Source organism: Humulus lupulus, chromosome 6 (assembly GCF_963169125.1).
Source record: "Humulus lupulus chromosome 6, drHumLupu1.1, whole genome shotgun sequence".
NCBI classification, from domain to species: Eukaryota; Viridiplantae; Streptophyta; class Magnoliopsida; order Rosales; family Cannabaceae; genus Humulus; species Humulus lupulus.
In genome coordinates, this window is record NC_084798.1 from 127,231,627 (window position 1) to 127,254,761 (window position 23,135).

The window sequence follows — 23,135 nt, forward strand, 5'->3', positions numbered from 1 at the left end:
CGTCGCTTCACGCTCTCCGTACTCATGGTTGGTTGACTCAGTCATTGCCCTTACCTGCAACACAGAGCACCCGTGAGCCGAAGCCCAGCAAGAAAACTCATGCAGGACATAACATATGCATTTATACAGTTTATCATAACAGATAATCCACATATAAACAAGTCAACCATTAGACTAAGCAAACACGGCCATGCCGCCCCAGAGACCTTACCAAAGCCCTGGGGTATCGGTTCTCACCGCGAGGATAACTCATGTATCCCTTGGGTCCCACCATGAATATAGCATCCCATGTGCTAGGTGTTACTTTCGGCCCACGGCCGCCCCGGCCTACGCCGTACTCGGCCCACGGCCGCCCCGGCCTACGCCGTACTCGGCCCTTGCCGTTCATTTCATCATAATCACACATATAATATAACACAACAACATGCAATCAAATATTAATTCATTTAAGTCTGCACCCTAACATGTGATGCAATATAGGGCCACGCCCCACAATCATACTATGGGCCCACGCCCTATCCTACGGGTGTTATAGTTTTCTTACCTGAATTCCGAGCCTCCTGATGCACTAAAGCCGTGAGCACGGTCCTCAAGCACGAGCCTCACCAACAACCTAGTCACAACACACAAGAAACATCCCTCAATACTAATCAACCCAAAACCACTTCTCGGGACCAATCCCGCACTCTCGGGACCTCTAAAACCTTAAAAAAACACCCCGGAGACATCCCCCGAACCCCCGGAGCAAAGGCCTAAAATTGCCTAAAAATGATGCCCTGAATTTAGCCTTGTGCCGCAGCACCACATCCTTGTGCCGCGGCACCCATCAGTCAGAGGCTCCTTCGCCGCGGCACGAAAAACCTGTGTCGCAGCACGCCTTCGCAGACCCAGAATTCTGGGTTTTCTCCTGCGTTTTCTCCGAGCTAAAACCTTCCCAATTCATACCAAACCAATACCCAAATCCCAAAATCAAATCCAAACTTCATATGACCCATCTAGCAACCCATAAACATCATCAAAGCAATCAAACACACAATCAAATCCCCAAAATCCACATCCTTGATTTCAATTTCAGAAAATTAAAAACCCAAAGTTCAAACTTAAACCATGCTCAAATCTCTTAACCCATAACATAATCAAGCCTTAAATGTGTATAAATTCCTTACCTCAAGTAGAGAATCCCATCCCAAGCTCCCTTGATTCATCTCTTAAGTCTCCAAATTTCAGCTCCTTCTTCTTCTTCTTCTTCTTCTTCTTGCCCTAACTTTCCTTCTCTTTGGTTTTTCTTCTCTTTAGTTTTTATCAAAACCAATCAATGCCAAGCCCCAAATCGTGTACCCCCTATAACCCAGCTGCCATAAATCAATTTCCCAGCCAAATGACCATTTTACCCCTCCTTGCCTAACCTTTCCCAATTAAACCTCAAGGGCACTTAAGTCATTTTACTTCTATTTCATTTCTACCATTTTCTACCTAGAACTTGTTACTCTCACCAGTAACTAATGGTTACCCAGGTTACTAAATCTCCAATAACCATTACCCGCTAAATCTCAACTTGACCATAAAATTCCCGAGGTACCCCTAGGCTCCTCCCGAGCCGGGTACGGAATCCCGTTGTGACATCTAAGTTAACTAGCTCTCTAGGACCGTCTCGGCACGTGCATCACAAAATAACACCACACTCACGTGGTACAAATCACGGAAAACAATTATCACAAATATGCCCTCGGCGGGCTAAAATTACAATTATGCCCTTCAAACACAATCAGGGCCTACATGCATACTAATATACATGGTCATGCATCTCAGATAAACAAATAGTCATATAACATGCTTTAAATCATAATCATGCATTTAATTCATAAAAATCACACATAATTCCCATCATGCCCTCCTGGCACGCTAATCAAGGCCCTTAAGCCTTATTAGCAAATTTGGGTCGTTACAACTATCCCCTCCTCATAGAAATTTCGTCCTCGAAATTTATCCAACACATCAGTCAGAAAACCCGCAACTCTGACCATGAATCCCAAGGTCCACCGCCTTTACTTTAGTTTCCAACAACACTCTTACTGGCACATCAATCTTGCCCCACAAGATCTTGTCTAACGGCCATACTCTCGATAGCTCCTCGTTTACACCGCAACCCTGCTGAAGCCTCAGGGTCTGCCTAGATTACAATGACCAATTCATTGTCTTATTCCTGATTCCAGAGGTACTCAAAAGTCATCACCTCTACCAGGTGGAATCAACTTGTAGGCCCCGCTGGCCTAACCCTTAGTACAACTTCGGAATTTTATGTTGAATCAAGAGTCAGAACTCTCCCTTCTTTCTCTGGACACCTTACAGATCCTCGTCTGTTATTACGCAGAGATGCAACTCTTTCCTTCCGGCGCTTTATTTCCTCATAATTTAACCATTCACAAGCTCTTTACCCTTTCAAATAGGCAGACGCTCTTGCCTTAAGAAGTTCCAACGACCTCTTTGGCTTTCTCTCTGAACTGAAACCAACCGTAGCATTCACTATCCTTCATTTCTTATCATGTCCTATGTCGTGTTACTTTAACAAGACGCCAACATTTTCCACCACGGCTAACTCACCAGGGATAACGCTTCCCTTAAAACCTCAAGTATTCGCCTACCGGGCGCTCAATTCTTTAAGATATCTGATAAACTTTCAGACTGCCATTTCACTTGCAATCAACTGATAATCTCAGATTCCCACTCTGTTCTTTTTCGTTCTTTAGATCCATTCCAAAATTTAAAATACTGTAGGGTCTTAATTCGATATCATCGACGTTTTACCCTGCTACCAGTTCACCTGAACCAACTACGTTAACTCAAACCACCGGGTTAAAACTTTTCATGTCCAATCACTTTACTCAAGGTCCAAAGTGGCCTATTCCTGTGATACACTACCACATCACCTAACCCCTCAGGGTCCAAAGGAAAACACTAGATTCCGCCACCTGCTCGACCCTCCCGGTACAACGTACCCTAGGAGGTGGAATGATATCCATTCAGAATTCTCGTTCATAAACCAAATCTAATTGGATCCTTCATCCATTCCTGGTATCCCAACTTGTACTACCTTAGCAGGGTCCTTCCCTGCTTCAACTCAAGCCAACACTTTAAGTTCCATAGATCATTGACACTCACCAGCTAATCATACCTACTAGCGTTACGCCAAACTCAGTCGTCGCCTTGTCCACTCTATCACAGTCTATGGCGCTATCCCCTGACTGACACACGCCTCACAGCTAGGAGTTCCGTCTCCAATTATAACTCCCCTCGCTCAAACGAGGATTTCAAACACTGATCATCCGTCTGTTACTTTTCACCACATCTGTGTCTCAACGATAACCTTTCTCACTAATACCCAAGACTTAAGCATCTTATGATATCCATAACTGTCAACTTACTGCTCCAAGTGTATCAACCAGGTTCATACTTTCGCCTCCCGCAAGGTTCAATCCAACCTCGCGCCAGGTGCGCCTGGGCATGCCTAATCCGTGATGCACCCCTACAAGTCCACGTCCTCAGCATAGATCAAGTCCTTTATGCCATCACTCTTCACTTAACCAAAACATACACAAATTCCATATACTAAACAATCTTACCTTGTCTTCTGAATTTCTTTCTGATTTGACACCATTCAATCCGTCTAACCTCAAGTTTTACTGTTCTCCTCATCTCTGATGTAGTCGTCTCTGGAGGTGCTTGTGCAATAAATGACACGCTTACCAGTCTTGTTATGCCTTCAATTCTTCAGACGCTCTTCATTAGCTTCTTTGCGACTTCAGATCAATTCTTCTCTTACCTGTTCTTTCTTCTTGCAGCTGTAATCTGAGAACTCCTGACGACACCCAACTAACACTCCGTAGAACCTTACCTGAGACTCTGCCTTCTGGGTACTAACGTCTTCAGCATAATAATCAGTTGCTCACCATTTCCGTCTGGGAGTAATCCACATGCACTGCTCGTGAGTTTGGAGGGGACTTGCCCACACCGCTCATGCATTCTCTGTCTAAAGAACTTACCTGTGCTGCTGTAGCTTGAACCATTCCAGAATCTTTGTTACCAACTCCTCACACTCTAGCCGGCGCAAACTAGACAATCCACGAAATTTCTCTATCCTTGGTTTCCAACTGGCAATAACCATGTCGTAGATCAACTCTTGGGGACATCGTCCCATCTTGTATCCAACATTGTACTTTTTGTCCTAACCCGACGATACTAGCAATCCTCGCAGTATAACACACTAGCTATACCAGGCTCAGATTCCTTCGATTGCTCCAATAGACTTTTCTGTCGGCCAAAACCGTCTTTTACGACATTCCTTATACCAACTCTATCTGTAGTCTGACCTTGAAGTATTCCCTAAATATTCTTTACGTACCCTCATAGCTTTCCCACTGGTCAGCTCTGTTTCCATTCAGTATCCTTTACATACTCCAGATGATATCTTCAACAATCCATCAACCAGAGTTTCTAACTCCTTCTCAGTAAGCATTACTGTCCTCAGCCTCTCAAATGGCACCTTTGAGGCAACTTTTCTATGTCCATCTCCCCCCTCGGAACATTCTCAACACCGAGCCCTTCCAGTTCGTTACATGTCCAAAGCATAAGCTCGTCAGTTAAATACTCATCCCTGAGGACTCAGCCTCGAACCTCGAATGTATCGATGCATTCCAGTTCTCCGTTCCCGCACCATGGGAAATCCATCCTAACATCTCAAGTCATTCTACGCAGAAGTCACGCCCCCACCTGACCTCCTCCCAGGTGGCATCCTTTCCCTTATGCATACGCAATAACCTCCCTAGTTCCTGTCACCAACTTGATAACTACCTCTTCCATCAGGCTTCTTTCCAATCTCAAACCAGGTGCCCAAGCACTGTCTGGGGTCCTTCTACCTCAAAATTGAGAATCCGACCTCGCCGCGTTCTATCAACACGAGTACCATCTTATCGGCCAGACCTTTTCCCCTTTCTGGAAAAACCAGAAGCCACAGAACTATCCGGGGTTCTATCAACTTGACTATCACAATTCTCTCTCTACTAACTCCGTCAAAGGAAGCACTGCCCTTGCGGCTCTAGCACTCATGCTCTATACCTCAACCATCAGTTCCTCGAACAATATGGCCCTCTTCGCCATCCACATGCAGACGATAAGCCCTTACATCAGAGCGGCCCAAATGCCCTGGACTATTCCCAAGTTCCATCCTTAAATGGGTCGCCACCATTTCCGGATACATCCTTCAGTATAAATTCCCAAAATGAATTATCCAATTCACCAAACCCATTGATCTACGCTGTCGTTACTCCTAACAGTCCAAACCAGACTTAAACATTTGCCCGTCTCCACGGTTCTAATCATGTCTTTAAAATCTCTTCTAACCATTCATCATCTAGGTTCTTCCCAACCCAATAAGCCAGTACCTCAGCCCGAGTATCACTTCCAAGCGACTCTCTGCCTCAACATTTAACACAACCCTCTAATCAGGATCTCTCATCCTCTTAACCAAGGGTGGAATTAACTCAGCTCATCCATTGATAAATTCCTTGTCAGCTCGTACCTTCCTCAACTCTAGAGGATAACACCCTATACGCCTTTCATATAGTACCCTTATCTGTCCATACCTCACAGTAAACCATCACCGGTAACCTTACTGTTAAAACATCTAATTCAACCATCTCCCCAGAGAATCCGCTGTTCTTCTATCCCATCTCAACTAACAAACTCCACAGCCTACTCACACACTAGTGACTCACTGCTGCTGCTTCCAGGGATCACTGGAGATCTCAACTCCAACTTATGTCTAGAAGCCCCTCTTTATCACAATATCAGGTCCATGAAACCCTCCTAGGAACCAACGACTCGAGTTCATCCGTCAAAACCGACCAAACTCCTGAACTCAGAAGTTCATACCCTGAACCAATCCACAACTAGATCCGAACGTCTACAGGTATAATGCACACACAAGCATATACTAGGTCAAATCCACAATGATATACATTTAGCTACCAGATTCAATCATCACTAAGTATATCCATACTCATCATGCTTCATACAAGCCAATATACAGATATAACATATGAATTTCATCCAGAAAATTAATCGCATATACACAAAACGCGAACCAATATGCCAATAGTCATCCATATACATCACAATGTCATTCAGCATGCATTAATATCAACATGCAATAGTCAAGGGCCAGGCCTTATCAGTATCTCTTACATATGTTATCTCATTCCTCATGCTCCATATTAACAAGCAGGCAAACAGGGCATTCAAACATATATTCAGCATATCAATCAATCATACCAACCAACCCTGAGTCGAGCTTGTCACTGACAGCGAGCGTACATGTTTGGTCGATCTCCCGAACCAATAAACCTTGGCTCGCTCTGATACCAAGTTGTAACGCCCTACTTCCTTAGAGCCGTTACTAAGTGAGTTTTTAAGACAAAACAATGTGCAATGAACTCGCTAACCGAGGTTTTTGAAACAAAAGTGTGACTAATTAAAAGTTAAGGCTGTAATCTTTGAAAATGCATCGTTTCATCAAAACTTCTATTATTAAACAGTTGGGATCCCAAAATAAGGTTTGAAAACTAATTACATCTTGAAATAAGGTTACAGTTGAGAAATTATAAAATTATAGATTATTACAGCCATTTTCGAATAAACCCCCAACCAAAGCAGTCGGGCAGGCCAAACATGTACACGTCGCTTCACGCTCTCCGTACTCATGGTTGGTTGACTCAGTCATTGCCCTTACCTGCAACACAGAGCACCCGTGAGCCGAAGCCCAGCAAGAAAACTCATGCAGGACATAACATATGCATTTATACAGTTTATCATAACAGATAATCCACATATAAACAAGTCAACCATTAGACTAAGCAAACACGGCCATGCCGCCCCAGAGACCTTACCAAAGCCCTGGGGTATCGGTTCTCACCGCGAGGATAACTCATGTATCCCTTGGGTCCCACCCTGAATATAGCATCCCATGTGCTAGGTGTTACTTTCGACCCACGGCCGCCTCGGCCTACGCCGTACTCGGCCCACGGCCGCCCCGGCCTACGCCGTACTCGGCCCTTGCCGTTCATTTCATCATAATCACACATATAATATAACACAACAACATGCAATCAAATATTAATTCATTTAAGTCTGCACCCTAACAAGTGATGCAATATAGGGCCACGCCCCGCAATCATACTATGGGCCCACGCCCTATCCTACGGGTGTTATAGTTTTCTTACCTGAATTCCGAGCCTCCTGATGCACTAAAGCCGCGAGCACGGTCCTCAATCACGAGCCTCACCAACAACCTAGTCACAACACACAAGAAACATCCCTCAATACTAATCAACCCAAAACCATTTCCCGGGACCAATCCCGCACTCTCGGGACCTCTAAAACCTTAAAACAACACCCCGGAGACATCCCCCGAACCCCCGGAGCAAAGGCCTAAAATTGCCTAAAAATGATGCCCTGAATTTAGCCTTGTGCCGCGGCACCCATCAGTCAGAGGCTCCTTTGCCGCGGCACGAAAAACCTATGTCGCGGCATGCCTTCGCAGACCCAGAATTCTGGGTTTTCTCCTGCGTTTTCTCCGAGCTAAAACCTTCCCAATTCATACCAAACCAATACCCAAACCCCAAAATCAAATCCAAACTTCATATGACCCATCTAGCAACCCATAAACATCATCAAAGCAATCAAACACACAATCAAATCCCCAAAATCCACATCCTTGATTTCAATTTCAGAAAATTAAAAACCCAAAGTTCAAACTTAAACCATGCTCAAATCTCTTAACCCATAACATAATCAAGCCTTAAATGTGTATAAATTCCTTACCTCAAGTAGAGAATCCCATCCCAAGCTCCCTTGATTCATCTCTTAAGTCTCCAAATTTCAGCTCCTTCTTCTTCTTCTTCTTCTTCTTCTTGCCCTAACTTTCCTTCTCTTTGGTTTTTCTTCTCTTTAGTTTTTATCAAAACCAATCAATGCCAAGCCCCAAATCGTGTACCCCCTATAACCCAGCTGCCATAAATCAATTTCCCAGCCAAATGACCATTTTACCCCTCCTTGCCTAACCTTTCCCAACTAAACCTCAAGGGCACTTAAGTCCTTTTACTTCTATTTCATTTCTACCATTTTCTACCTAGAACTTGTTACTCTCAGCAGTAACTAATGGTTACCCAGGTTACTAAATCTCCAATAACCATTACCCGCTAAATCTCAACTTGACCATAAAATTCCCGAGGTACCCCTAGGCTCCTCCCGAGCCGGGTACGGAATCCCGTTGTGACATCTAAGTTAACTAGCTCTCTAGGACCGTCTCGGCACGTGCATCACAAAATAACACCACACTCACGTGGTACAAATCACGGAATACAATTATCACAAATATGCCCTCGACGGGCTAAAATTACAATTATGCCCTTCAAACACAATCAGGGCCTACATGCATACTAATATACATGGTCATGCATCTCAGATAAACAAATAGTCATATAACATGCTTTAAATCATAATCATGCATTTAATTCAAAAAAATCACACATAATTCCCATCATGCCCTCCTGGCACGCTAATCAAGGCCCTTAAGCCTTATTAGCAAATTTGGGTCGTTACACCGTCTCCTACCTATCTAGCATTATATACTATGATTGGAGATTTACCTTGATCAATGGATGAAGACTCTATCTCTGCCTAGAGCTCCTCCTCAAGGTCTTGGTTCTCCCAGGATTTTGTAGCTGCTCAGGCTACTTTTGCATTTTTGAAACGCTTCTTTAATATCTTCTAGTTATGCTAGATGTGGGCAAGTCCATCAATGTAATTGATGTGGTGAGATTCCTCCTCCCGGGACTGAGTGGAGTTCCGGTACTGGGTTAGGTCGACATTGCCAATATGTTGTCCCTCTCAAAGAAGTCCAACGACAAGTAGGTTATCATCCATCACCAGGTGACTCAACTCCAGCTCCACATTAGGGAAGCTCTTCATCTCTTGCAAGTGATTGTCATACACTTGAACATAGGATGTTCGACGATAGGGACCTAACAAAAAGAAATTTCTAAGTATGGGAAGATGACTAGCATTGGAGGACAAACAAGAGAGAGCAATGATACTTACCAACCCTAGAGAACTCGAGGATAAAGGTTGGGTTGGTCCGCGTCGGGAAGCCATTTTTGAAGAAAAAATTGTCATTGTAGTCCCTTGCATGGCTCTCGTTGTTACAAGGAGCCTTGTACACCATGTTCGGATTATGTACTTCATCAGGGTATAGTACCCATTGCCTTGCTTTTTCCTTAGGTAGGCCTGAAAATTGTACACGTACAAGATTTTTGGCGGAGGGGCAGCACAACCTATGCTTGGAGGTGTGATTGGCTCCAGGCACCAAGGTCGTTCACATTCTGATGTGCCCTCTTTGTGTCTTGGCAAAGGTGCATAAGGATACCTGCTGCTCCCGTAGTAGCTTATGATTCGCTCCAGGGCCCCGTGATGTTTCAGCTTGCTAGGGAGGTGCTCCACCTCGAACCCATCAGCCTCGAACCACTGGGGGGCATTGATGGGGCCCGCGTTAACTTCCATTTATTGAGGCGCCCCTCTGAACTGGCCTCTTCGCCGCTGGAGCTACCTCCCTAACTACTAGCGCTTGAGTCTGCGCCAGGGATGGTATTCTCCTCTCCTCTGGTATTCTCTCGCCTTCTCGAGCCATGGCGAGTATTTCGTGGTCGAACGTGTAGAAGCCTTGTAGGTGTAAGTGGTATAGATCCTCGGTCATCTAAAAACAAAAACCAAGCAGTTAGCGCCTTGACTGGAAGAAAACGAGCCAAAACATGAGAACCCCTAAGACAAATGCTCGGGGAGTGAAGGAGGAAATAAATTTCTAAGGGAAATAAGTGTCCCCAGAACCCTAAATCGGTTCCCGGAGAACACCAAGGATTTCACCATAATCTTGAAAATTTTCTAAATTCGGTCGAATGCCCCCGAATGCGAAAAGGCGCTAAAGAACCTAAATGGTCCATTTTTGCTAGTTTTAGCATTAGCATGGACCTATAAGGACACTAAAAGAGGTCAAAATCACCTCTAAATCCTACAATCCTAAGAGTCTAAGCATGAACCCATAAAACATCAAGAACACTCAAAAAATGAAAGGAAAGTAACAACTTACTTGAGATGAATTGCCTGTAAGTGTTGTAGCGTGTATGAACACAAAGATATTTGGTGCGATTAACCCAAAAGTAGTTTGTTTCCCTCCAACCTTCCAAGATCATGAACAGATGACCTCTAGTGTGATGAAGTTGTTCTTGGTGAATGGGAGATTTTTTGAGTTCTGGAATGGAAATTTTCAAATGGTAGCGTGAAAGGAATCGGAGGCAAAATTTCTAGATTTATACTAGAGAACTTGGAGGAGAAGCAAATCTTCCCCAATAGTTGATCACCTATGGAATAGGCACTCGAGCGTGATCCAATGGTCATGAGTATAGAGGCACATATCATGATCATAACATGGAAAAGAATGCCTCAGGTATAGGGTGAAAGGACCCCTCGGGTACGGATTAAACGTCTTGGGCACGGAAAAGACTCATCATTAAATGGAACTGATTGATGGTCCCAGCAATAGGGATTCAACACATGGCGTCACCTTTTTATAGATGTTAGGCCTCGACGAGCCTAAACGTCTCCCCTCGAATACGTCCCTTGAAATTATTCCTCTTAGTCTAAGTCTCCACTATCCGAGGACGAGTTAAGACTTGGGGGAAAATATTTTATGTGTTTTCTCTAAGTAACATGTGGCAATCATTAATGAGTAATTAAGCTTCACGAAAGATAATGAAGCCCTTGTGAGCTTGCCTAGAGTTCCTCAGGAGGAAAGCCTCTCCCCGTGTTGATCATGCACCGCCTCTGGAGAAGTATTATGAAGTAGTCCAAAATATGTGTTTACGTAAGGTTACATATAAGGCTTATCTAGCCAAGTCAGGCACCTAAATTAGTTATCTAAACAAACTAATAAACAATCATTAGTTTAATAGTTAGGTTACAACATAAAGTGATAAAAGTAAGAGCATTATATTTGTACCCAAAATTTGATTAAGATACCCTATTTTTATTAAAGATTAATATATAATAGTGTTTTTCAAATTATGCTCACATTTTCTATTTTTTTTCTTTTTCATATTCTAAAAAATACATATAAATAATATATATTTTAAATATTGAAATAAATATAAAATTAAAACAAAAATTATACATTATTCTTTTAAAAAATTTAAAGTAAGAGTTTTTTTCTGAAAAAAAATATACATTATTCTTTTAAAAAATTTATGAAAACAAGATAAAATAAAATGATTGAAATTAATAAAAAAAAAAAAGAAATTAAAGAATGTAAAAAAATATTAAGAAAAAGTGTTAAAAATGATTTTAAAAATTAATTTTTTTAATTAATGGGGTGCTTATATATATTTTTGGGGTGCAAATATAATGCCCCTAAAAGTAAATTACGTACTTATATTTCTAATACAAGAGAGTACTTAGATATATATTAGTAGCACTATTAAGAAAAATTACACATAACACTGTAAATTTTAAAAAAAAATTTAAAAAATACAAAATATTACAAAAATTACAAAAATACGGATAACAGATTGTAACATTTCTGTAATCGTCTGTTGCAATTTTCTATTTAGTCTGTAAATGTTATTTACAAAATCGTAATATATAATTAAAAACTTGTAAATTTTAATTACAAATTTGTAAATTTTGGTTACAAAAAAATTGTATTGTTACCAATTTGTAAACTTTGTTTATTTTTTTTTAAAAAAAAACTTTATATTTACGATTATGTCCTTTTGTATTTTTGTAATTTTTGCTAGATTGTGTATTTTTAGTATTTTTTTTAAATCATAGGTATTATTTTTGTGAATTTCTCCACTATAAATCAAGGTATTTTGTTCAAACTAATTGCACGGCTTACTCTTGAAGGCTTTTCAAATGTAGATTGGGCTCGATCCAGCACAGAATCCGAGTATAGGTCTCTCTCTACTACTGCTGCTGGAGTGGTTTGGATTCATTCTTTACAGACTGAAATTGGAGTTAAACTTGCTGCAATACCAGTTATATGGTGTGACAATCAAGAGCACAAATGTTACCTTCAGATCCTGTTTCATTCAAGAACAAGACACATTGAAGTTGATATTCATTATGTCCAAGATTTAGTCACCAATCACAAGCTTGACTTTATTACATTCCAACAGAAGTTCAGCCAGATGATTTATTCACTGAACCATTAACTCTATTAATGGCTTCTCCACCGTATAGCTTGAGGGGGGTGTTGAGTATATTACTGAAACCAGTGATATTGAGAGAGTTAAAAAGGGTGTTATGTCTGTTGTAACTAATTCCTTTGGTTAGTTCTTCAACTTAGCTTGCAACACTTCTCTAAATATACTCAATAGATTTCAGAGCTCCTTACTGAGCTTCATTTTCAATCAAAGAATTCGCTCTCTTTCATTTTGTTCTGTTTTTTCCTATCCCTTTTCATGTGTCAAGTCTCTGGGTATGTCACAGTAATTAAGCCTTTTTTTTCTCTATTTAATAACAAAATATAATGAGTTAAAGATTAATAGAAGCAGCTTAAGGCCACCGTTTAACAAAATAATCAAATAAACGAACACTTTGTGTTTATAGTACATCAGCCATTATGATCCACAAATATGATACATAAAACTAGTAGTAAATCTCTAATAGCCTTCTCCTACATTTCTATTAAAAAAAACATCTCGACATAAAAGAATCTATTAAATGAATAACTTGTATAACTATTTCCTCTACCTCTAGTTTTTTTTCCTTCTCATGATCTTATTATAATATTTTCTCCTATATATAACATATATTTTATATGTTGACTTGATAGATAATCAGTGCCAAGCAGAAGCCGATATCAAGTTTCTATCTTTCCAGCCCAAAAGCATAGCACCATCTTTCTCTGCCAATGTATAATGCTCAGAATAACACCTCAGCAGGCTTCTTATGACACAGTTGACATAAGAGCTCAAAGGGTATTGCTTGAAACCCGCCATGGTCAACCTTGACTTCCATTTCCCCAAGAGCTCATGTCGTTCAACTCTTTCCCTACCTTCACAAGCCACCACGTTCACTATGTCCCTCGCCAAACAATGCTGCTCAACATTGATCCTATACTTTGAGTCTCTCGGCAATGTCACGTCTATGGACTCGAACATAGCCAAGTAAAAGTCCATAGCCTCCACGAACCTGTGGAAAAACGGTGTCGTGTTGGTGTTCGACTCTTGCTCCACCAAAGTCACAACTCTTGGGGAGAGAGATTTCACCATTCTAAGAAGCTCGTCTCTTGGGTTGGCAACGTCAACACTTTCATCTGGGGTGTGGTGGAGCTGGAGTGGGAAGTTAACAGCCAAGGCCTCATCAGACCGGATACCCAGCATTTCTCGGGTTACATCAGGTGCAAAAACAGGCACTGCGTTGAACTCAACTGGGATTTTGAAGTTCTGTGAGATTGTGGCTAGTCTTTTTCCCACAGCCTCTAGTCCATCGCCTCTGGCATATTTGTTTACAGGGTCATCTATGCCAGTAATTCTCACATGCGGAGGGCCATTTGGTCTAGCAGCCAGAGCTTGGAGCAACGTCAACCATTGTGTGCCTTGAGCTATTTGAAAGTCAACGATGTGAATTCTATCTGCGTTTCTACAAGCTTCAGCTATGGCTCCATTAGCTGCCATATAACCAAATTTCAAGTAAGGACAGATTTCATAGAGAATTTGCATATAGGAAAGTAATTCTTTGCTTTCTGGCTCTCTGCATCTAAGTGCTCTGTATATGTTGGTCCCTGATGCCTCTTTCCTAGCCACCATTCCTTCAACCATGTATGCTCCTAGACGCTGGATTGGCTCCCCACTAATGGAGACGGTGGCTCGGGCTTTTTCGATCAGTTTGTCAAATGTTTCGATATCATTTTCGGCTAGAGATTTGGCGCAGGCAATCAGGAGGTTCTTCAGATTATCCGGTGATGGCAAGCCCTGCTGATGCAAAGAGCCTTCCTCCATTAACTTGTGACGCTTTTCAATTCGGGCAACATCAACGGGCTGCCTTGGCCGAGAGACTAGAAATGTCTGGTGCTGAATTAGGCCCGGTTCTTGTCCTCTCTGCCTCTCCTCTTTCAATGACTGTTCAGAAGTACCCTTCCCGTAGGAAGGTTTCGGTCTAATTAGCCGATGTTCATCAACATCATCGTCAGGCCCCATTAAAGCGGTCTCTAGCTCAAGCAAAGCGTGTTTGAAGTTCTGGCTAGAGTTTGCATTCTGCAATAGGGATTTTCCACAAGGATAGAGATAATAACTGTTGGTTTCTAGTGGAGAATTGCAAGGAGGAGGACTAACTCCTGATAGATTGTTCTCCGTTGAGCTGTACTGCTCTTGGCTATCGCTCAATGTAGTGAGGGAGTTATCTGAATCGAAATTAGTCGAAAAGGGGGAAGAAGGCGAGTTTCCAATGTCGAATTTCAGCGATCCGAGTAGTCTATTGGGCAAAGATGGCACAGTCGTGGGATGAGAAGTTGTGTAGGGAAGAGCCGCACCAGACACACTGATACCAAATAGCTGGTGCGAGTCCATACTATGATATTGGCATCAGCAGTACTACTTGGGGTCTTAACTTTCAATATAGTTGTTGGCAACAACCTGAAATATTATGAAAAGGGCTAGTTAGAATATGAATGCTTAAAGGCTTGCTAATTTACTAATCATCAAACCCATAACTCTTCAATCAATATTGAATAAAATATATACGCCCAATAGAAGAACAATATGAATAGAGAGACAGGAAGAATAACGATTAAAGTAGTTAAGGAAAAAAAATAGCACAACTGTGTTTTGACCATTAAGATTAAAATAGTTAAGAAAAAAAATAGTTGAAAGGACTGGGCATAGAGTAAATGAATTTTTTATAATCATTTCTATAAAGAAACCTCGATCTAATATTATAAGTTAGATTTGATTTTACATAGGCCATGATTTCAAATCAAGAAGGGCTTTGAAAACCAGAAAGGTTGAAAAATGTTAAGGAATTACATAAGCCTGCAAGATTTTCCTATCTGCTCTACTAACCTACACAAATATATGTGTTCTTTTGCAGCATACACAAATACATATGTTTAAAATGGGATAAATTAATATAATTTAGTCAAATTATCAATAACCCAATTTATTTTTGTGCATTTTCTTGAACCCCAAATAAACAAACCACCAAAATATTAACTACCCAATTCATTTCTTTCCATTTTCTTCAGCCCAAATAACCGAACTACCAGCCCAAAAACAAAATAAAGTCTTTAATAGTATCTCACAATTATATTTGACCATAATAGCTCAATACTTCAGCTAAGAAACACTACAAAATTATAACAAAACAGGTAAATAATAAACAAATAAACATGAAATCTTTAATTAGCAAGTATCAAAAAGACTATACCCGAAATCTCTCTGTGGTTTTGATCTTCTGGGCACTATCTTCTCCAAGTCTCACTGTTGAAGTTTTTTGAACTTCTTCGCTTTTGATTATCTGCAGCAAGCTCTACTTTAAACCAAAACCTTATTCTTCTATCGATCTTGTTCTATCAATATTTCAGTGTGTTTTGAATTTCTGACCAAACTCGTTCTGAGAAAGTTTTCGAAGATGTACAACTATCCAATCTTTATATACGGTAAGAGGGAGAGAAAAGAGAGCTTTGACGGTCGGCTTCGTGTGTAACGGTAACGACAACCCGTACCGTTAAATGTGTTTTTCTTGAATGTTGAGTCTATGTTGTACTTCGGAGTTAACGGACGTTGACGGCTGTAAACGTTAACGAGTTCCGACCATCAACACGTTGTGTTGTTAGTAGAACATTCTTCGTTCTTTCTTCTTTGAGTTGTTCAGTGTCCACTTCCTTGCTCCTTCACGCGCTGCTTTGGATAGATGTGACACACCAAACCAAATTCTCACGTGCCAACTAAAATAAAAAAAAAATGATAAATAATATGCGTTTAACGTTTCTCACTTCTTTATTTTTTATTTTTTTAAAAAATCAATATCCATTAAAGATCAAGCAATGTTTAGTACATCGATAGCATTACACAAATTGTATGATATAATGACTATTTCATAGCAATTCACCGTCTAGCCCTAAAACAAACTTTGCCATAGAATCAACAAACGTATTAGTTTCTCTTACAACATGAGAAAACTAGAGAAGAAAAAGAAAATGACAATAAACTCTTAGGGTATGATTGGTTTGTGGTTTGAAAACTGTATTTTTAAAAAGTTTGATTCTAAAATGAAAATCTGAATTTAATGTTGGAAAATGAGTTTCTGAAAATGTGATTGGTTCAATATATAGAAACTGTTTTTGAGTTTTAAAAATTGAATCTGTGATTGATATAAAATCTGAAAATATAACATAAACAAATTATGAGATTGGTAGAGCCAAATTTAAAACATATTTTCAGTTAGTTTTTTTTTTTAACAAATGTTGTATAATATCAAATTTTAATCTACCAATAAATTTTATTAAAAAAATAAAATTAGTATATTAATTAAATTCTTAATAAATTCTACATATTATAATACATTGATTAAAATATTATATGTCCAATCTTAATTAAAATACGTCTGCCCACTATTTTTACAGTGGTGTAAAATTGGATTTTGGAAAGTAATTTTACAAAATGTAGGAAACATGATTTTTGTGTTTTCTATTTTACAACAGAAATTTTAGATTAAGATTAGGATTTAGTTTTCAGAAACAATCAACCAATCAGTAACTTTTATGGGTCCCACAAATTTTTAGTTTTCAAAATCATAAAATTGGATTCAAATGATATACCAATCAGGCCCTTAATTTCTTAGATATTTTTTTTTTCTCAAGAAAGAAATAATTTTATTGAACTAAAACAACTTACAACCAAAAGCTCACAATGAGCTACCAAGAGAAGAGTTTACAAATTCCAAATGAAATCAAACATAAACTTCTCTTTGGTCATAAGCTTTTTGGATAAAATTATTAAAAGAAAATATACATAAGTAGAATAACTATTGATTTTATCCATACTTAGCATTTGTTTCTACATGAAAAATAGGTAAATAGTCTCTGCACTTGAAAGGAATAGCAAACCAGCTATAATATATCCCCTCAAAATTCCTTACTACAGATTTTCCTAAAAAATGTACAATTAAGTATATGATCGTGTTGAGTGACATTTTTTGTATAGTATCATGAGAAAACTCGGCTTTCATGAAAAGTATATTAAGAAAGTTTTTGCTTGCATCTCAACTGTCTATTATTCAATCATCATCAATGGAGAAGTTAATGGTTACATCATCCCTCAACGTGGCCTCAGGCAAGGTGACCCTCTTTCTCTATTTTTGTTCCGTTTGTGTGTTGAAGGGTTATCTTCTCTTGTCAAAAGGGACTGCGATTCAGGCTTACTATTTGGAATTACTTGTGGTAGATCTGGCCCTTCCATTTCTCACATATGTTTTGCAGATGATAGTTTATTTTTCTTCAAAGCAACCATGGAGGCTTGCTCTCGTTTCAAAGAAATTCTCAATTGGTATAGTCAGGCTTCTGGGAAGTTGGTTAATTTCTCTAAATCTGCTGTCTGTTTTAACTCCACGATCTCTAAAGTAGATCGTACCTATATGCCTAATATTCTGGATGTGAATGTTATAGCCTACTATTAGAAATATATGGGCCTCCCTTGCTTTGCAGGTGCTAATAAAAAAGTCTTTTTCAAGCAACATGTGACCACATTTGGAGCAAGGTTTTTAGTTGGAAGGCAAAACGTTTCTCTGCAAGAGGGAAAGAGTTATTACTTAAGGCTGTCATCCAATGAATACTCACCTATTCTATGAACCTTTTCAGGCTTCCATCGGCCCTTGTTCATGAAATACACAAACTTTGTGCCCGGTTTTGGTGGGGAGATGATGATAATAAGAGGAAAATTCACTGGTGCAAATGAGAAAAATTGTGTCGGAATAAAAATGTGGGGTTCTAGGCTTCATGGATCTATTATAGTCCAACCAAGCTCTCTTGGCCAAACAAGCTTGGTGTTTGCACTCCTATCTTGATTCTCAGGCTACTAAGGTCATGAAAGGTTTCTATCATCACTCTAAGCCTTTTCTTCAAACCAAAGAAACTAGCAATGCGTCCTACATTTGGCAACCTATTCTCTGGGGTAGTGATCTTATGAATAGTGAAGCTAGATGGAAAATTGAAAATGGTTGTGATGTGTCAATCTACAAAGATAAATGGATTCCAAGAGGTTCATGTCTGTTATCCATAACCCCCCCCCCCCCCCCCCCCCTCTTCCCTCAAAGGAAAAGGTTGACTCCCTTCGCCTTCCCTCTGGTGAGTGGAATGCCCCCTTGATATGTCAACCATGTTGGGATTAGTGCACTTTAAACCATATGTTTTGAACAATGTTTTATGAAATAAATAATTGAAATAAAATTTTGCATATATTGTTTGTTTATTATTATTATTAGAATAGTATTATATGAATATCAAAAAATTCCCAAATTCGTTATTGTGACTACAATCTTGTATTGGTACAAGATGATTAAAATTGTAGGAAACAAATTTAAACAGTTCGCGGTAAAACAAAGTTATATGGAATCTTTAGATTAAATACTGTAAGTACAGTTCACTAGTATTATGAATACATGTAATCTAGATCCAGATTACTGATGTAGTAGGACATTTTAGTGGAGGTACTTTGTAACGACCCAAATTCAGTGTTAAGGCTTAAGGGCCTGGAGTAGTGTGCCTGGAGGGCATGATGGGATTTGGTGTGTGTTTCTATTGAGTTTTATGCATGATTATCATTTAATGCACGTTATATGACTAATTGATTATTTGAGATGCATGACTATGTGAATTAGTATGCATGTAGACCTGATTGTCTTATAATGAGCATGATTGTAATTTGGCCATGTTAGGGCATATCTGTGATAATTGTACTATGTGAATTGTGCCACGTGAGGTGGTGTTTTTATCAGGATGCACGCATCGAGACGGTCCTAGTGAGCCAATTAGTTTAAAAGTCACAACGGGATGTTGTACCCGGCTCGGGAGGAGCCTAGGGGTACTTTGGGAATCTTATAAGTTGAGTTGAGAATGAGTGGTTGGTTATTGGTTATTGGGTAACTTGGGTAACCATTTGTAACTGTGGTGGGTAACAAGTTTTAAGATGGAAAGTGATAGAATTGAAATAGAAGTGTAAAGACTTATGTGCCCTTGAAGGTTTAGTTAGGAAGGATTATTAAGAAGGGGTAAAATGGTCTTTTGGCAAGGGTGATAGACAAAAGGCAGCTGGGATATAGGGGGGCACGGTTTGGAGTATTGGGCATTTGAGTGTCTTGATAAAATTAGAAGAGAAGGAAAAGAAGAGGAGAGAAAGGCTAGGGCAAGCAAGAAGAAGAAGAAGAAGAGAAGGAGAAGTGGGAGTCTAGGAGGGGATCAAGGACTTGTGTGGATTCTTCATTTGAGGTAAAGGTTTTATACATATCTAAGTATGGATTTTGTTTTGATTTAAGGAATTTAAATGCCTAAGCTAAACATTGTGGGGTTTTGGGGTTAGTTGCTGAAATTTGAAATCATAGGAGTGGATCTTGGGTGTGTTGATGTTTTGAATTGATTCTAGTGTTTATAGGGTGTTAGATTGTTCATGTAAAGTTTGGAATGGAGTTTTGTGGTTGAGATATGTGTTTGGGATGGTTTAAGGTGAGGATTAGAGAGTAAAATGGTGGGTTTTTCTGGGTTCGAAGGGTCGAGCCGCGGCATGGTTCTTGGTGAGCCGCGGCCCTTCGAAGAAGTGGTATGCTGATGGAGAAGGGCGGGCCGCGGCATGGCCCAAGCAATGCCGTGGCCCTTACCTGTTTTGGAGCCTTTGGGGGTTCTGTTTGGGGGGCATGCCGCGGCATGGGTGGCCTATGCCGCGGCGCTTAAGGGATTTTGGGATTTTGAGATTTTAGGCTTGGGAATTTAACCTAGGGTGCTCGGGGTTGAGTCTTTTACCATGTTTGGTGAATTTCAACGTTCCGAGTACTAGAGCTTGGCCTGGAAGCTCATTTAAGGTTGTTAAAAGTGTCTTTTGTGTGTTGTGACTAGGATTTCGGGAGGCTCGTACTAGTGGACCGTGCTCGTGATCGTAGTGCATCGGAAAGCACGGAATACAGGTAAGAAAACCGTAACACCTGAGAATAGGGCATAGGCCCACTGTGTGATTGCGGGGGCGCAGCCCTAGATTGTGTTGTGTGCGAATGTGTAATCTTAGATAAATTATTGTATGTTTGAATGGTTATTTCTGAATGTGTTATATGTATGATTGTAATGGAATGAACGGCTAAGGCCGAGAGCGGCGTAGGCCGGGTACGGCAGCGGGGCCGGAAGTAACGCTCAGCACATGGGATGCTATAGCGAGGGTGGGACCCAAGGGATACATGAGTTATCCTACGGTAATGACCGAGACCCCCAAGCTTTGGTAAGGCCTCTGGGGCGGCATGGCCGTGCTTGTTTAATTAATGAATTCCTATTTATCAGTGAATTATGCCAGTGATATTATCTGCATATGTTATGTGTTATTTGGGTTTTCTTGCTGGGCTTCGGCTCACGGGTGCTCCGTGTGGCAGGTAAAAGCAAGGAGTCAGTCAACCGGCCATGAGTATGGAGAGCATGGGAGCGGCGCGTACATGTTCGGCCTGCCCGACTGCTTTGGTTGGGGGCATTTTTGTATATGGCTGTATTTAACCATTCTTTTGATAGCTGATCAAGTGTAAATCTATTTTGGTGTTGTAAACATTTTGTAAACCTTATTTTGGGATCCCAGATGTTTTATATCTAACGTTTTCAATGAAGTTAAACATTTTAAAAGAATACAGCCTTAAACTCTGGTTTAATCACACTTTTGGTTTTAGAAACCACTTTGAGTCAATTAAATGCACAATTTCTATTTTAAACTCACTTAGTAACGGCTCTAAGGTAGTAGGGCGTTACATACTTTGTATAAAGTCATTATACATGAATGGGACCTGATATGTTATTAATACTTACTAATACCATTTACGTTATAAGTATTAATTGAACATATCAATAAGATGATCATGTACAAATTGATCTTAATCATGAAGTTATTATGAACTCCTGTTGTAAATCCTAAAATTGGCATATTTTATAGAAATATATTTTAAATTAAAAGATCAATTTTTGTTTCCCTTTATTGTGATTTTCGGAATTCACTTTCCCTTTCTTGTGATTTTTGGATTATTTAGCTTTATATTATCACAATTTGATTATAAAGGGAAGTTATATCTTGCAAATATTCAGTACTTACTCAAAGTCATTTCTGGAATATTTGACTTTAAATTTTCGTCCAGCTCAAGAGATTAAAATTCAGGAAACTGAATCTTTGATGTCATTAATAATTATTTCTATCTTGAGCATTTTGATTCGACACAGGTATTAGCTGTCTCCACCAAAATCGTATCTGTCGGATCAGCATCATCTAATAAAGGCAATTCTTCATCAATCAAGAATATCTTCAAATATTCTTGCCTTTATTAGGAGATTCATTCTCAGCCTTTATGAGCACGAAATAGACTCTATAAATAGGTCTCTAAGGCTTTGAGAAAAACTGAACTCGTTGGTGCATAATTTGTGAGTGTATTGTAATATTTGTGAGAGTTCCTTATTTTTATTCAAGATCATAGTATTCACGTGATCTTGTAAAAAAATGAGTGTTTAGTTTTTGTGGTGAGTTTATACCACGTTCATGAGTGAATACACCGTGTAATTTGAACACAACTTTTATAATCTTCGGGAGAGGATTTTTACAAGCCTTGTGTCGGGAGGATCCAAACACTCGCTGGCCATTGAAGGGAGTTCAAGTGGTTGAGCATTTCAATCAAGATCAGATTAGTGAAGAGAAGTACAACAAAGTTGTGGCAAATCTCAAGAGGGAGTCTTGTTTTGTTTAAGTCAATATTTTGTACTTGTGATTCTTTATTAATTGGTTTTATTCTCTGGGCATGGCCCCAAGGAGTAGGTTATCCGAAAGGGTTGAGAATATCTTGTGAATCATAAATTTTTCCCAGATCTCATGTGTTGAGAATATCTTGTGTATAAGAAATTCTCCCTACCATCACTCTACAAGCCCACACACGTCTTGAGGTGTAGAGATATATCTTGGAAGATCTTGGTCTGAGTATTTTGAATAACTACTTTGGATTGGATGTTCGTCAGAGATACAAAAAGATAGCAAGGATTCTTGATAGTTCTTCAACTTGTAAATCCTTATCATTTTATTTTTATATGATTAATATTTTTCATGTTAATGGATCCGATTATTTAAAGTTTGTTTAAATAATTTTTTTTTAAATCTCTGGGCCCAACACCCCGTGCTTTTTGTTGCGCACTTAGTAAATCAGTTACCAATAATTGGTACCAGAGCGGTCATTAATCTTTGCATGCATTAATTTTTGTGTGGGTATAATATACGTTCTTATATTATCGTAATATGTGATGAATTGATGGATGTTTATTTTTTGTGAATGTATGTTCTTAAGAGTCATTAATTATATGGTGTTTTGGGTTTATGAATTGTTCTTATTTATTCTAGATCTACAAAATTGTAAGCCATATGGGGTATAGGATTTTTTGTAGTTTAATTTTCTGCAATAGTATGATTAATTGTAAAAGTATAATCCCGAGCCCCAAAAGGTGCCGAGACCCTCTCGGCATGCCCTATCCTGAGCCCAGGCTCCTTGCGCACAAGCCCCGCGACCCCTGCCTATCGCGCCCTTATGCACCTAATGCATAGCTCTGGCCTGCACTTGGTACAACACATGCCCGCTGCTGCCTGCACACTTGGCGCCCAACCCCACGGCTACCCAGTGCCTCTGGCGCTCCTCTCGCGTCCAGCCGAGCCTCCTAGCTCCCTTCGTGCCTTGCATGTCCTGCTGCCTAGCTTGCCTAGCCACGTCCTGCTGCCTTGCATGCCCGAGCCTTTGCGGGTTGGTGGTTTGGTGGCTCTTTGAGCCAC

At 39.9% G+C, this 23,135-nt stretch overlaps 1 protein-coding gene and 1 long non-coding RNA gene across 2 annotated transcripts; both read right to left on the reverse strand.

Annotated features, from left to right (window-relative positions):
• Positions 1–6,696: 6,696 nt before the first annotated feature.
• Positions 6,697–9,799, reverse strand: LOC133784194 (uncharacterized). The gene is made up of 3 exons (XR_009871191.1): positions 9,154–9,799; positions 8,703–9,077; positions 6,697–6,784 (listed from the first exon to the last, which is right to left on the reverse strand). It is a non-coding gene; the product is annotated as an uncharacterized LOC133784194 (long non-coding RNA).
• Positions 9,800–12,643: 2,844 nt separating this feature from the next.
• Positions 12,644–15,730, reverse strand: LOC133782530 (scarecrow-like protein 21). Its single transcript, XM_062221860.1, has 2 exons — positions 15,529–15,730; positions 12,644–14,738 (listed from the first exon to the last, which is right to left on the reverse strand). The coding sequence occupies exon 2, from the start codon at positions 14,670–14,672 to the stop codon at positions 12,942–12,944; it is 1,731 nt and encodes a 576-aa protein (XP_062077844.1). The 5' UTR covers positions 14,673–14,738; positions 15,529–15,730; the 3' UTR covers positions 12,644–12,941.
• Between the last annotated feature and the right edge of the window lie 7,405 nt (positions 15,731–23,135).